General features: G+C 48.2%; 7 protein-coding genes across 7 annotated transcripts; 2 read left to right on the top strand and 5 right to left on the bottom strand.

The window, feature by feature from the left end:
- Positions 1 to 160: 160 nt before the first annotated feature.
- On the bottom strand, positions 161 to 4868 carry PHATRDRAFT_47896 (predicted protein; the record flags this gene model as incomplete). The annotated part of the gene is made up of 2 exons (XM_002182175.1): positions 161 to 1827; positions 1904 to 4868. 2 exons carry the CDS (start codon positions 4866 to 4868, stop codon positions 161 to 163), a joined length of 4632 nt encoding a protein of 1543 aa, XP_002182211.1.
- A 610-nt stretch (positions 4869 to 5478) lies between these two features.
- PHATRDRAFT_21996 (predicted protein) lies at positions 5479 to 6820 on the bottom strand (the record flags this gene model as incomplete). The annotated part of the gene is made up of 2 exons (XM_002182174.1): positions 5766 to 6820; positions 5479 to 5711 (listed from the first exon to the last, which is right to left on the bottom strand). Coding segments are annotated over exons 1-2 (1251 nt in total), but the record flags the coding sequence as incomplete, so codon positions are not given.
- A 368-nt stretch (positions 6821 to 7188) lies between these two features.
- PHATRDRAFT_47894 (predicted protein) lies at positions 7189 to 8450 on the top strand (the record flags this gene model as incomplete). The annotated part of the gene is made up of 2 exons (XM_002182345.1): positions 7189 to 7985; positions 8164 to 8450. The coding sequence occupies one exon, from the start codon at positions 7189 to 7191 to the stop codon at positions 7951 to 7953; it is 765 nt and encodes a 254-aa protein (XP_002182381.1). The 3' UTR covers positions 7954 to 7985; positions 8164 to 8450.
- Positions 8451 to 8573: 123 nt separating this feature from the next.
- On the bottom strand, positions 8574 to 9936 carry PHATRDRAFT_51092 (predicted protein; the record flags this gene model as incomplete). The annotated part of the gene is made up of 2 exons (XM_002182173.1): positions 8574 to 9563; positions 9676 to 9936. The coding sequence occupies 2 exons, from the start codon at positions 9934 to 9936 to the stop codon at positions 8574 to 8576; spliced, it is 1251 nt and encodes a 416-aa protein (XP_002182209.1).
- Positions 9937 to 10512: 576 nt separating this feature from the next.
- PHATRDRAFT_47892 (predicted protein) lies at positions 10513 to 12176 on the bottom strand (the record flags this gene model as incomplete). The annotated part of the gene is made up of 1 exon (XM_002182172.1): positions 10513 to 12176. Exon 1 carries the CDS (start codon positions 12169 to 12171, stop codon positions 10513 to 10515), a length of 1659 nt encoding a protein of 552 aa, XP_002182208.1. The 5' UTR covers positions 12172 to 12176.
- Positions 12177 to 13093: 917 nt separating this feature from the next.
- On the top strand, positions 13094 to 13688 carry PHATRDRAFT_14561 (predicted protein; the record flags this gene model as incomplete). Its single annotated transcript, XM_002182344.1, has 2 exons — positions 13094 to 13326; positions 13403 to 13688. 2 exons carry the CDS (start codon positions 13094 to 13096, stop codon positions 13686 to 13688), a joined length of 519 nt encoding a protein of 172 aa, XP_002182380.1.
- Positions 13689 to 13863: 175 nt separating this feature from the next.
- Positions 13864 to 14313, bottom strand: AP3sigma (predicted protein; the record flags this gene model as incomplete). The annotated part of the gene is made up of 1 exon (XM_002182171.1): positions 13864 to 14313. A coding segment is annotated over one exon (450 nt), but the record flags the coding sequence as incomplete, so codon positions are not given.
- Between the last annotated feature and the right edge of the window lie 473 nt (positions 14314 to 14786).

Genomic DNA, 14786 nt, shown 5'->3' with positions numbered 1-14786 from the left:
CCTGCAATAGAAAAAACACACTACGCCACGCATACCGCTTTTGGCAGTGGTTCATAGGAAGATTAATTACCCGACCCTGGAGCAAAGAGATCCAAACCCATTCCTTCGGAGCCAAAGGGAAGCTGTAGCTAAAATAGCCATGTCCACTGATTTGAAGATGCTAATTGGTCAGCGCTGCTCTGGCAACTTTGTTGGTGGGGCATAAAATGAGTGCTCGCTGAAGATCAAAGTCGTGACCGCTTGATGAATACCACTCGTTCTGAGCCTTATTCTTCAGTACGTGGGCAAGGGACAGAGCGTCCGAAACGTCGGCAGCCTTGTACTTTGCTGGTTTGCTCATGACATAGGAAGTGTGGAACACGCTTCTCATCAGAATGTTGAGTGACTGCACGGCAGCAGATCGGGCAGCATCAAAGGAGCAGTCTGGTGAGTCGTTACTCAAAGCAAACACCAACTCTTTGGAAAGTTCCAACCACACGGAGCCATCCCGTGGTGTCAGCATCAGGCGACGACCAATTGGTATAGGCAACGACAATTCACAGGCTGTGCCTTCTTCTGAATGTTCAGTCGCCACGTCTGCTCCTATTCCGCTGATCAAATCCAGGTCAAGACCTTGTCCGGCTTCACTACCTATACCAATTGCCTTGAGATCGCTGGTGGCATCTGTAACACCGGAGATCATCGCCGATAGCTCAGCTGGAGAAGTGCTTCGATGGCTCGAAGCTGACTTCTCCAAAAAGGCCACTCTTTGTAGTATTTTAGCAGGCAAGTCGGCTGGACCAACGGAGGCCAAATACTCATCGAGGTAATAGGAGCTTTCGCGCTGGGCGTATGGTGCCTCGGGATTCCCCCAGTCGATACGGGACAACAGAGACATACCAAGGACAGCAGCAGGCCGCTTCACTACTTGCATTGACGCAAGGTAAGCATTTGAAGCTTCCCGAATATAGCCACGGTATTGTTGTTCTTCCTCTTGCTGGTGAGATTGCCGAGCCTGGTACTCAAGAACTATAGCTCGGTTGATCCACATCATGGGTGTGTCTGCTACTTCGGTCAACGCATCAGAGACCCCGGCGCTCGCGGCTAATCTGGCATTAGATGTGTACAAGAAACCGAGGTTCGCGTACGCATCGGGACTGACCTTGTCCAGTTCGATTGCACGTGAAAAGGCGTGCTGTGCAAGAAGGGGATCGCTTACGGCTAACGCACATCCAAGTCCACACCAAGCTGGAGAATGTAGAGGGTCAATTTCCAGAGCACTTTTAAACTTAGTCGCTGCAGAGGTGAGTAAGACCTCCTTTCTTGAAGGAGATGTAACGCCGTGTACATGGGCTGAAAAGCATGATTGAGCCTGGAGAAGAATATTACAACCAAGGTCACTTATCAGGCTGGCCTGCAAATGCTTCAATTCATCGCCTTCTTTGAAAAGGTCCGTGGCGTTTGATATTGCAATATTGTAAAATTCTTCTCCAGCGGCAATAAATTGATAATGCGGGCTCAACTGACCATTGGGGCTAATCGATGAGCTGTTGCTGAAGGTCGATTCAAATAGGTCGGGAGGCAACACAGCCGCATAGGTGTAAAGATCCCCGATCAGTTTTTGTAGACAGACATGAGATTCCAATTGTGACTGCAAGAACTCTATGCCTCGGACAATATGCGAAAGAGCTGCACCAGCCTTTCCATCATGGAGATCCCGTTGGGCAAGTGCATGCAGAGCTATACCAAGGTTTTGCGCAGCAACAAGTCGCTCGTCCTTGTTCTCCGTAGATACGACTGTTGTCAGTCGTTCTGCGGCGTCTTCAAATAACCCAAGTTTAATCTCGACTACAAACATAGGAAGACACTTTTTAAGCCATGAAATTTGGAGAAATTCGGCCTATACTATAGGTTCCCAGCTTACCTTGCGCACACGAAATGAGAGATGCTGTGGTGACGTGTAGAGACGATTCGTCAATAGCAGAATGAAATGACCGAAGCGCGGCAGTATAGCGACCAAGGCGCTCGTAGCTAGAACCTAAAGCGCACAAAGCCGTAGCGTGATCGCTGCAGCTAGAGTCACGTGGGCCTAATGGGTCATAATAGCAGAAAGCAAGAGGCTCAGATTCAGGGTTCAGAATGTCGCGGCAACGCAGAGCATTCACGAGAGACACTACGGCAAGCTCGTCGTCGCCCAATACGTTGGCTTTGTGGGTCGCAAGCGCCAACCATGCCCATCCGCTGAGCGTGGAGCCCCTATCAATTGCCTTCTCAAGCACACCCAGTAGGTTTCCAGCTTTCAGTCTTAATAAACCACGACCAGCTACTGGATGCGAAGGGTCAAGAAGCAAAGCCTTCGAATAGCATCCAGCAGCCCGTTTGTAATCGTTCGACTCTTCATACCAATATCCTAGCAAGGCGAAGGGATCGGGACGACTCGAATCTAGTTTGGCAGCTCGTAGAAGGTGCATCTGTGCCGCTTTTTCATCGACAGGCAATCGCGATTGTTCACAACACATCAGTCGAAGTTGAAAAACACCCAAAGAAAAGCATGCATTTTGATCTTCAGGCGCATCGTTTACCGCGTCTTGAAGAAAAAACTGCGCCTCCTCTAGCTCACCCTTGTGAAGCAGCAGATCAGCAATTCTCTGCCTCGCAGCCGCAATTTGATAGCAGGCCGCGTTCCTCACTGCGCTTGGAGAGCGCCACAAGTAAAAAGAGCCTTCACAGTCCATTCTTTGCAAAGCAATCAAGTACCCTTTCAATACGTCTACTACATTCTCTTGCGCATTGACTGCCTCAAACTGCAGGGCTGGTTCTCTGATAAGTAACCTCCCCCAACCCGAGAAAATATGTGATTGCAGTATAAGTTCTAAGTTGTCCGCCATTCTCCCAGTGTCCTTTGCTGCCGTCATTACGGCTCTGTAAAGGAGTGGCACTTCATGAGTCAACCCTCCTCCAATAGACAGCATTTCCGCATCTGCCTTGGCGATGTCAAGGAGCAGTGAACCAACCGACAAGAATGTTTGACCGCAAGCTCTTGCCGACTTCAGTAAGCACGCTCTTGCACCGACTAGTATTCGGCGAGCTTCGGCAACTCCGCAAAATTGCCAGGGCGATCGAGATAGACCATTCCAGGCGACAAGGAAAGAGAGAAACGGACCACCACTCTCACTTGAATATTGGCTGACATCTTTGATTGAAAAAGAGATTGCCGCATCCGTCACACGTCGAACATCAGAGGTGGAACCTGAAGGCAACCCCAGAGCGAGGAGAGCCATCGTCGACAAAAGTGCCAAGTCGATCTTTTGAATGCGTCGATCCGTTTTATCTACTTGATTCTTCACTGTAGCAGTCGTCTGGGAATGTTCGGCGACAGCCTTCCATTTTCTACGAAGCATCCAAAGAAGTTCTTGAACAAAGCAATGAGATTCCATGTCAAATAGCATCACAACAGAATCTGAGCAAGAAAATTTCCATTCTAAAAATGGGACTATCAAAGCGCATGCCTCGATATATCCCAATTCTTCTACGGACACATCATTGAAGCATTTCTCTAACCTATGTATCCTTTCTTCCGCACTCTCATCGATTCCACTCCAAGCGGCTCGTTCTCGCAAGGCGTACAAGATAGGCTTAACGAAGTTCGCGATATCTTCCAATGTAACACATCGTTCTGTCGAGCCTAATGCCAATGTATAAGCTCTAGCCTGGTACTTGTCCTTCATCCGCGACAAATACTTCAATAGGTCAATACAGCCATTAATGCGTGCTTTAGAATCTGCAAAATTCAGTAAGACAGCGTCGCGTAGAGCATTTGCAAACTTATCCATCTTCTCAGAGAAAGAATCTTGGTTCGCCAAATAATCCTTTCTTACAAGGCCACGTACAGCTTCCAAAGATAAGGGTTTGATTACTGCTTCAAGGGGTTTACGATTCTCTCGTTGCTTGATTTCGTCCTCTGCTATTTGTTCAATTGCCCAATCTTCGCCAGACAAGCAAACCCTTAGAGACAGTTGTTTTAGAAGAAAAAGGTCCAGTTCTGATAGACTTTCCTCAGATATGGACTCTACAGTATCAGCAGCCATCTTGTTTGCATACTTGCGTTTCATTGGTTCCAGTTCCCGATAAGGCTGCACAAATGATTCGAGAAGGCCCTTGAGAGATACGTTGCTTTCGGTACAGTCAACAGAATTGAGGAGACTCTGCACGAGAGCTAAACCCAATTCTGCCGCGCGCTTACCGTTCCCTTTGTATGAGGCGATACGGCGTAGATTTTGAAGTGAAAATGTCGCCTCCCAGGAGTTTTCATCATTCTTGCCATTAATCTTTTGTCTTTCAACGATGGTATCCCAGGCCCTTTTCCACATAATAGGAGCATCTGGTTGCAAACTTGCGGCATGATAGTAGTAACCTTCTGCGAGAAACAATAATCGCTCAGAGAGTTGGACATTCGTTAGTAGCTTTCTCTCGCTAGCGATGAGTAAGATTGCGTAAAGTCGTTTATCGCCCACATCGCGACAACGTTGGCGTGCGGATTGACTACGTTCCCCGTCCAGCTCAGATAACTCATTTAAATATGTCCCTGAATCCATCACAGCAGTATTCACATTTTCAGCTATTCTGCCAGCGAATGCCGAAATACCCGATAAGAGTGTTTTCGGCATGGATGCGATAGATGAGTCTAGCAGTGCTTTCCCGGCCGTGACCGTCACGGAGTCCAGCGTTTTGGATAGATCATTTGTTGAGTCGAGCAATACTCCCCTATGAAGCAGTTCAAGTTTGAGAAGCGCTGTATAACAGAGTATAAAGTCTGGTTTTTCGGAATCTATAACGCTTCCTTTCAGACTAGCCAAGTAGGCCTTCACTTTAGGGGCCGACGCCAACATGGTCCGTTGCATAAGTTGGATTGGCAAAATGTGATTGATACTCCATAGTGCGTGAAGAAGTGATTTTACGTAGCCTGCAGCCCGGAACCCTAACCTCCATGCTATTGGCAATTCAGATGCATCAACATAGCTAGCTAGTTACAGTTAGTCACCGGGCAAGACGATGGTCTCAACGGAAAGAAAAGTTACATGTGAATAAAAACAAGCTTGTAAAGAGGAAGCAAATGAGCTGTCACACCTGCTGCTAATATGTCTAGATCGGGCAGGATGGCGTTTGCTATTGATGAAAAGGTTAATTGCCCTCCGTCATATTTGAATCGTAGGCTCATTCTAAATCTTGTCGTTCAAGGTCAAGACGCTCGGAACTAGGCCGATCGAGTGCCGCAAATTCCTTTTCCAGCTCATGGAGCTCGGCAGCCAATGCCGGGTCCATTCCCGACTTGGTTTCAAACTCATTTTCGTCTCCATGGTAATCATGTAAGAATCCCATGCGCGCTGCACTCTCTTCAAGCTCGCGTGATTTCTTGCCCTCTTTTCTCCGATGACGACGTTCACGCTTTTTCGTGGTTCCAGCCTTGAGCTCGGTTGCGGACGGTTGCAACGACCCCACGATCTTTTTGACTAAAACAACATCCGGCAGTACAAAACTGTTGTGGAGGGACTCTTCGACCTCCCAGTCACCACCCACCGTTGCAACTAAATCGTATCCCATGACGACATCACCTGGTCTGATCAAATGGCCTAGATGCGTGACACAATTGAAAACTTCATCATTGACCCCAAAATCCGACTGACGAGCAACCTGAACATCGGCCAAACAGTACTTCTCCACGCTATTTTCTACTCCAGCATATAGTGGCTGGCCACTTTCATCCATTGCGCCCCCATCGTGCTGACACAAGTCAACATCTAAAACCACAAATGGGATAGTTCGGTTCGACGCTTGTAGAATTGTGTACAGCTTCTCTTGTTTGTAATACGCGTCTGGCGACAGCTCCATTTGACTATCGAGCAACGCTTCCCGTTTCGGAGATGAATCCATCAAATGTACGACACTCGACACCTTCGTCACGAGTGCTAAGCGTCCCGACAATTTTCCTTTAGCGCCCTTCTTAATCAAAACCAAGTCGTCTTTGCAAAATGGTACCAAATCACAAACTACCGTGTACTTCATATTCGCTGTGTTGTTCGTAAAATCTTGTGAAACGAGCTTCTTACTGGTCTTGACGCGCATCGGACCAACTCGTTGTAGGTAAGCGCTGAACGCTTGGGCGTAGGACAGCGACAGAAAGTAGAAATCAAAACCATTCCGTACGGCATCGATCTTGAGTACATGCTTTCGAATTTCCTTATTCTTCGCCAGCGCCATTTCCAAGGCCGTCAGTCCCTTCTTGGGCGCATCGTCTGAGCGTTTTTGACGCAGCTGGACGAGCGCTTGCCAGGTACGATTGGTGAACTCACGATTGCAATCATTGCACTGCCGAAAGGCATTGTGGAGTTCAACGACTACACGTTGTTGGACCGTCACGGCCTGAATTTCGGTCCTCACCGTCAATCGTACCTTCCACCGCATGGAATGTGGTTCCGTCCATACCCAACCAGCATCGATCAAATGTAAGCGGGGTTCAGCCGTCGATTGGAGCGCCGGAATTGCTTTTAAGCAAATCGCTAGTAGCTCCGGGGATTCTGGTCCGGCGTGTTCGTGGTGCTTTTCAGTCCGTCGGAACCGACGGCATTCCCGGCACTGGTAAGTTGTCGCAAATGGTGCCCCCGATGGACCCCGCTGCAAGCGGCCTTTCAGATCAAATTCCTGTGCCAGACACGAAGCGCACTGATTCGCTGCGTTCGGCGCAGTAAGCACGCCACAAAGGCAACACGGAATCTGTACAGCAGTCAGAGGAGCCACAGCCTGCATTTCGGTACGAATAATATGGGATACTGCTTTGTTCGTGTTTTGTGGACAGATCACACGTCGAAATAATGCAACCAACCCATTCGACTCCAGATTTTGTTGTCCAGGGAGCGACCGGAATTCCAGAAACCCGGAAAGCTTGTCGATGGGGAAGAAGTCAATCGATCAACGTAGAAATACCTATACTTACGAAATGGAAAGTCGCTGTGGTTGATTCGTAAGCACAGTCGTTTCGATGTCGGTAGCGACATTTTCTTTGACTGCGAAGGAACAATTCCATTTTGGGAGAGGATCTGTAAGGCATCTCGCTATTATTCTGCCCCCTCGGTTTGCCGTTTCTGTACATCAACATTGTGATCCTTCGTTGGATGCGCAACAGCAGCAAACCGGCGGGCGGGTTGCTGTACGATGAAGTGGACAAAGACACTGACATCTTGCTTCACCTATAGGATAGGCAAATCTTTGTACGTTCCGCTCACCAGTCGATGCAATAGTCGGACTCTACCGCTTACCCGGGGTCCCAACTTCTTGCTCCCACCGGAAGTCGTCGTCGCCCTATGTCGCGTGCGGGATGCTGAAGGAAACGCATCTCAATGGAAACACTGGTGCATATGGTTAGAAACACAAGAACGTAAACAAAAGCTACCGGAGCCATCTGACGATGCTTTTGTCGTGGAGCTTCCTTCAGACTTTTTATCGGGACGCCCAACAGTAGAAGAACTTCTGATGGAGATACAGGAAATTAACCTCTCCGAATTTGAATCCATAGTGATTGCGGGAGAAGGAGAACCCACACTGAGATTCAACATATTATCTAAATTTGTACAGCACGTACAAGAACTGTGTGATCTACCTGTTCGGCTTTCGACCAACGGCTTGCTTTCGTCAACCAGAGCAAAGGACTTAGTGGAATGCGGTGTGGACTCGGTTAGCGTCGCACTCATGACGAGCGACGCAGACCAGTACGATAACCTGATGAATCCGCAGTTGCCTTCCGAATGCTCGTCGAGGGCACATCAAATGCTGTGTGATTTCGTGATTGCCGCACAAAAAGCTGGGCTTCAGGTTGAACTTACGGCGATCGATCGGCCCGAAGTTGACCGTGAACAAACACAGGCGCTGTCAACACGATTAGCTGGTGTGGATGTTCGATGGCGGTCATACTTCCCGTAGAACACTTTTTATCGTTATTTGTATTTTTAAAGGTACGAATATGCTATGTAGATTATAGCAACAGTGACGATCATATAAAGTGCTTTTACCATCATTCGAAAGCAATGCTGATGCCGCTTCGTATATTTCCACGCAACGAACACACTTCCTCATCTCCATTCTCTGTGTCCTATGTTTTCCCGGCGGCGAATCATGCCCTGATAAATCAAAACGACGTTGCCTTGCTGGAATGTGACACAGATGTTACGCTTCAGTTGCATTGCATTCTTTCTTCGCCACTGGCGCAATTTCTGTATCTATTGTTGCCATTGAATTTTGGTTCGCACCCTGCACAAGCATTTTTTCCGTGGTAACCCAAGTTTCTTCTTTTATGATTTTGTGCTTTTTCTGCAACTGCCCTACGCGACCTGGATTCGACAGATTCTCGTCCCTCACTGTCAGCTGTAGTCACCCCTGTCATGGGTAGCAGTGGTAAATGTATGTCGTTATCGTGTGGCAAAATTATGTTTTTCTTAATGGAAGGTGGCTTTTGTGAAGTGTACTACTACGTGTGCAAGCGATTCGTGAGACCAAAAATAGTGGGAAAAAAAACACAGATCAAAATCACCAAATCTTTGTGCTTAGGCCACGGCCTTGTCCATTGGAGCAATATCGGGGACTTCCACATCTTCCATAATTGTATTCATGATCTTTCCCGTAACAATGTAAGGATCGGCGTTAGATGACGGACGACGATCCTCGAAGTATCCCTTCCCCTCGGCTTCGGTGTCGCGACCAATTCGAATGGACGCTCCACGGTTGGCAACACCGTAGCAAAACTTGTCCATGCTGGCCGTTTCGTGCTTGCCTGTCAGGCGAAGTTCGTTACCTTCACCGTACACAGCGATGTGCTCAAGGTGCTTGGCCCCCAACTTGTAAATCGCCTTTTTGATAACTTCAAGGCCACCTTCCTCGCGCATGGATTTAGTAGAAACATTGGTGTGCATGCCGGCGCCGTTCCAGTCACCGTCAACGATGGGCTTGGGATGGAGTGTACAATATACCTGGAAATCCTCGCAGACACGCTGAAGAATGTATCGGCTCATCATGAGCTGATCCCCTGCGTCAATTCCCACGCAGGGTCCAACCTGGTATTCCTGTTGTCCGGGCATGACTTCTCCATTCGTTCCCGAAATGTTGATGCCTGCGTAGAGACAAGCCCGGTACATGGATTCCGTAATGTGACGTCCGAAGTTATTTTCGGGTCCAACACTACAATAGTAAGGTCCTTGAGGGCGATTGGGCATGCCGCCTTCTGGCCAGCCGAGAGGGGTACGCTTGTCCAAGTTGAACAGCGTAAATTCCTGTTCGAGCCCGAACCAGATCTCTTCGTCTTCCCTGGATTCAAAAGATTCCATAGCCTTGGCACGGTGGTTCGTGGGAATTGCTTCGCCGTTCGGTGTGTAGCAATCGCACATGACGAGAACATTGTCGAGACCATCGTTACGAGGTCGGAAAGGATCTTTGAAGATACGGCAAGGACGTAGAATAACTTCCGAGTCGTCTCCGGGAGCCTGGTCCGTCGAAGAGCCATCAAAGTTCCACTTGGGAAGAGCCTCGACAGATGCAGCCTGGTGATAAGGACGTATGTCAGAATTGGAGTCACAAAAGCGTGAAAACTCAAATATCGAGAATCGGATGTGTATTTCTTTAAATTCCGCTAGATATATTTTGAATTCGTACCTTCTTGGCAGGAAGCGTGCGTGTCTTGGAGCGCGTGTTACCCACGGCATCGACCCATACATATTCGGCAAGAACGGTATCATCCGGGTAGGGAAGCGCAGCGTATCGCTCGATGACGGCAGGGTCGAGCTGAGACTGCCCCGTTCGTTCTTCGAGGACCGCGGACAGTACGGTAGCGTGGGAGCGAGGCGACGCAAATCGAGGAGCAAAGGCCGAAGCCGATGCAGCAAATAGCGCAATAGCAGCAATGTTTAATTTCATAGTCCAGAAGATATTGTCGATTGCACGAGTAGTCGGATTTTCGCTCTCTCAACGAATGGGAAAATTGTGAGCCTGTGACGATAGCAAAGTGGATTCGGCTTTGGGCTGACTATGAGTGCGGATGCGGATACGGACGCGAACGACCTCCGATTGGTGACCTACCAAAGTTCTGGAAGAATTTTCGGAAGTTCGACGTCATCGACAACGACTGGCGGAAAAACCGTTTCGAAATGCCCGTCAGACAATAGCGAAAATTTGATTGGACCACGTCAGTCTTAGATTCTCGTTTGGGACCCCTCTTGTCGAGACACAAATACTGAAGGTAGGGAATTCAGCGTTTGTACGGTCAGCTTTTCGGCGCGAATGCATGCGTTGACCGACCGGGTTGGGCTGGGCTTCTTTTTGCCTGGCCTCCGGCAAAGCGATTTTCTATAGATGGTATGGGTGAGTACTTTTGCTGTAGGTTGCACTACAATGCTAGCATTTTCATCGGCGAAAACCACAACTTCGAAAATCATGCAAATACACTGTTTTGCTTCGTCGAAATAACACGGCAAAGAAGAATCTACAGTAATTCTAATTTAGCTTAGTGCATACAAATACATGGTATCCCAAAGCCGCATCTTCGTATCCTTTATACGTCCATATTGTTTGCTGCTTGACGGCCAACCGATCTAGTTGCAACTTTTGTAAGCGTTCGGCTGCCGCGTCGTGGCCTCGCCAAAACCATCGCCACGACCAACAGGGCGACAAGGCAAACAAGTCCCATGACGTGACCACTGGTGCATGCGAACCTACGTCGTACTCCATACTCAAATCCCGATGTACATCCAATCGACAACCTGCATTTTGTAGTGCTTGTGTCCAAACATCTTGGGACACTAGTGATGGACGATAACTAGGGACCGCCCTCTCTTGTTCTTCATCCGGCGTATGGTAGGCAACGTGATCGGCGACAACCAAGACTCCGCCTGGTTGCAGTGTTTGTACTAGGTTGCGTAGCGTAGCCGTCAAGTTTCGTGCGTACGTAAGCGATTCAATCGCTAGAACTGCATGGTAGCTTTTCGACGGCAGTGGCTCATCGAAGGTCTGTTGATGGAAGCGAATGTTGAGGAGATCCAAATTGTGGTGCAACAATAGTCGCCGGGCCAAATAGCTCTCTGCCGCACTGACAGTAATGCCGTGATATGTCAACTTTGTGTTTTGAACAGAATCCAGTAGCGTATAGAGCGTGCCCCCCACACCACTCCCGGCGTCCAGAATCGTCCACTCCTTCTTCCCCACCATATACCGATGTATAGTGTCTCGTACAAAGCTGTTGACCGTTGACCGACCAAGCCAATTTAGTGATAAAGAATGCTTTTCCATACCCGATTTTCTGTCTCGTGTGGAGGGTCGAGGTTTTCGCCCTGATTCAATTTCTTCCATGCCTATAATATTTTGTGAAAGAAATGCATGTAGTGCAAACGGAGATTCCATGTAGCGATTGTGGAGCAGAGCATGATTGCAGGGTAGCTGCTGTGAATGCTCCATCCCGCAGGGTGTTTCTCCTAGCGATAAAACATAGTCGCGATACTTGTCCCATAACGCAGCTTCCGCCAATTGACACGCGACGGCATAATCACCCATGTTTTCGCACGAATCGATGAAATGCATTTCAATCAATAGTTGGCGCATGGCTGTCACACTCAATAGATAGACGCAGAATAATATTCCGGCACTACCCAAAGGCAAAACGATGCGCTGGACGCGATTTCGATAACGATTTCGCTCGAGTCTTTTGAGGGTACTACGTCGCATGGCTTGACAATATTGTACCAGCTTGGACGATACGTCCGCTTCCGCAATCACGGCCTTCTCTGTAGTCGAAGAAAGTTCCTCCAAAGCGTTCAGCAAACCAGCGAGGATGACAGGCGTCAACGCCACGGGGTCGTTATGTCCCTTCCTGGCTGCCCGCCGGTCCTTCAGAGACAGCTTTGTAGGAGCTTTGGTCTTTTGCTCCAAAATCTCGAGGCTGTGGGCGAACAAATCAGGATCAAACAACCGGGCGGATTGCAATGGAGCACGAAGGATCGACGGGTCCTGAAGACTTTCGTCATACCGAATTGCTAAAGCGAGAATGTCGAAAGGATCTCTTAAGCTGATGATAGAATTTGCTTGATGTTTTCGTTTCTCACGTCTTCGCATAATTGAAGGAGTGCTGCCGTTCGCAGTTGCTTTGGATGGCGTCGTCATGGTCGAGGCGGCAATGATACATGATTGGTAGTCGTCGAAATTGACTTTCCTGAGCCGGTTGCTAATGTAAAATGCTCACTTTCCACAACCCTACCCTTACAGTTCGTGAGTTTTAAGCCTCAGACAGTCGGAGCAGAAAATCTGGCAATTTGGTTGGTGTCTAGAATCACGTTTACCCACGACTAAGAAAACCACAACAAATAGATGAGAGAAGCCATAGCAGTTTGATTTTGTGTGAGCGTCCCCTACTGTTACAATGGAAATGAAATCGAGAACGTCGACCGACGCTGCCCTTTGCTTTAGCTCTGAATTCGGTTGATGTAACTGTAAATCGTTGTAGTATGAGATATCACCGCCTTCGCTCTGCTATATGTCTCTTCTGCCTTGGGTCACTCGTGGACTTGAGTATTGCTAGATATCAGCAGTCATCGAATGTAAGGCGTAGGACAGAGCAAAGTTTGTATTCGTTCTCTTTTCGAGGTGGGTCTTCACCGTGGTCGTCTTCAACAACTCCATTTACTGCAAGAAGGGTGACTACACAAAAATCACCGCAGCAATCATCGTTGCGGACCTTGTCCGCTAGTTCCTCACAAAATCGGGACGCTCAAGATGAACGAGAACAGACCAAAGAGGTGATGGAAGCCTTTCTCACGCGTGATTCCCGGAACTCCTTCATTGGTATGTGCTATATAGAAAAATATCATTGTTACACGTGGGATCGGAAAGTGTTTACTAATTCGTGTTTTTTACTCTGTTGAAAGCCCGTGTCTACGCGATTTTGGCGGGACAATTAGTTGTCACGGCTCTTTCGGTTGTGATGTTTGGTGTCAACCCTGGCTTGGGCAACTGGATGCGTAGACCGGGAATTGGTTCTACAATGCCAGTATTGTCACTGCTACTGTCGACCGTAGCATGGTTTGTAATGTGCGCCAGTGCTAGTGCCAGACGGTCGTCACCGTTGAAGTGGCAGATTCTTGCTCTCTTTACTGCCGGGGAAGCGTTGTCCGTCGGCTTCATCAGCAGCTTTTACCATTTTCGATCCGTATGCTCTGCGATGTTAGCAACCGCTGTGGCAGCAACTAGTGTTTCCCTCTATACCGCGAAGCAAAGAAACCCCAAGTATGATTTGTCGCAATGGGGGGCGGGGTTGTCCTCGTAAGTCTTTCGACCCTTTTTGAATCCGTCTGTTGCGGCAGTCGCTCACCCGAGAAACATTTGTTTGCCACAACAGGTGTGGGCTCATTTTTCTGGTATACGGAATCGTTCAACTTTTGCAAGTCCTTGGCGTCCTACCAGCTGGGTTTATGCCCTACAATGAAGTACTGTATAGTTTGGCCGGTGCGTGCCTGTTTTCGTTTTATCTTGCCTACCACACGAAACTCATTGTGGCCGGTAAGCACACCAAGTATCAAATGAGTGAAAAGGATTACGTATTTGGAGCAATGACGTTGTACAATGATATCATCAACATCTTCATCTACACACTTCGGTTGATAGGAGAGGACCGCGATCGATGAATGCGGTTCATTTCAGAAGAGCTTGCGTTGATTACTGTTAATACGATGCATACACGAATAATTGTACAAAGTTAATCTACCAATTGTACTGCCATGTTGCTTTGGAATCAGTTCCGCCGAGTCGATTCTGTATACTGCTGGCCGATTCTACTGCATCCGCTCGGGTCAAGGAATCTTGATGGATTTTGCCCTGATCCTTGATGGATTGTAGGACGCCCTGGATGTTGGTCTCCAAGACCATGCCACCCATAACGATTTCGTCCAATATATAGTGTACCCGATCGGAATGGAATATTAAATCCAGTTCGCATACGTTTTCGAAACACTTATCGAGCGCTTCTACAAACACTTGAATAAGATCCAAAATCCCCAAATCGCTCTCTTGCTGGTCAACCGCAAAAACGAAATATAAAGTAGCGTAGTGTCGATAGATGAGCTTTATATGGTCCCCCCATTCTGGTACAATCCCTTCCAAGTAATTGCAAAAGGAGTCCGGCCGTGCGGCAACCTGCTGAAAGACACGACGAATAACAGATTGCTGCAGCGCTTCCGATTCCACGTTTTGGTAAAACTTGACGAGTCGCGGTTTTCCGTGGTTATTGACGATAATGATCCCCTTGATCATGATCGTTACTTGTGCGTTTGTTTACAAAGGCGCTTTGGCCTGAGTCGAAAGGAAATGATACGCCAATCTGCGCTCTCGTCGAAGCCGTTCTCTTCGGAATACCCCATTGTCGGAGTCGTGTTCAAATGAAATGAAGGAAGGCCGTTACGTACGACGGACAAGCACCAACGCCAACGAATTATGTATGCATAACTTTCACTTCGCGATCGGAAGACAACGCTTCGCTATCACTGTCAGTCTCGCGCATTTATTTCTTTGTTTCAATTTCACCTGGACTCCGCTGTTTTTACGTTAGGTAAGAATATTCGTAATGAAATGATAGGACCGAGACGCAACACTATATACATATATACGCAATCTGTCTCACAGTCAACGCAACGCATCCGTGAACATTGGCTTCTCTGAGAACAACAGCAAACACAAGAACACGTGACAGCAAATCGGATCCTTCCTTGAGGTACTGCGGTATCAAT

Source organism: Phaeodactylum tricornutum, chromosome 15 (genome assembly GCF_000150955.2).
Source record: "Phaeodactylum tricornutum CCAP 1055/1 chromosome 15, whole genome shotgun sequence".
Classification (NCBI taxonomy): domain Eukaryota; phylum Bacillariophyta; class Bacillariophyceae; order Surirellales; family Neidiaceae; genus Phaeodactylum; species Phaeodactylum tricornutum.
The sequence above is the reverse complement of the archived record's forward strand: the minus strand, read 5'-3'. Positions and strand labels throughout refer to the sequence as shown.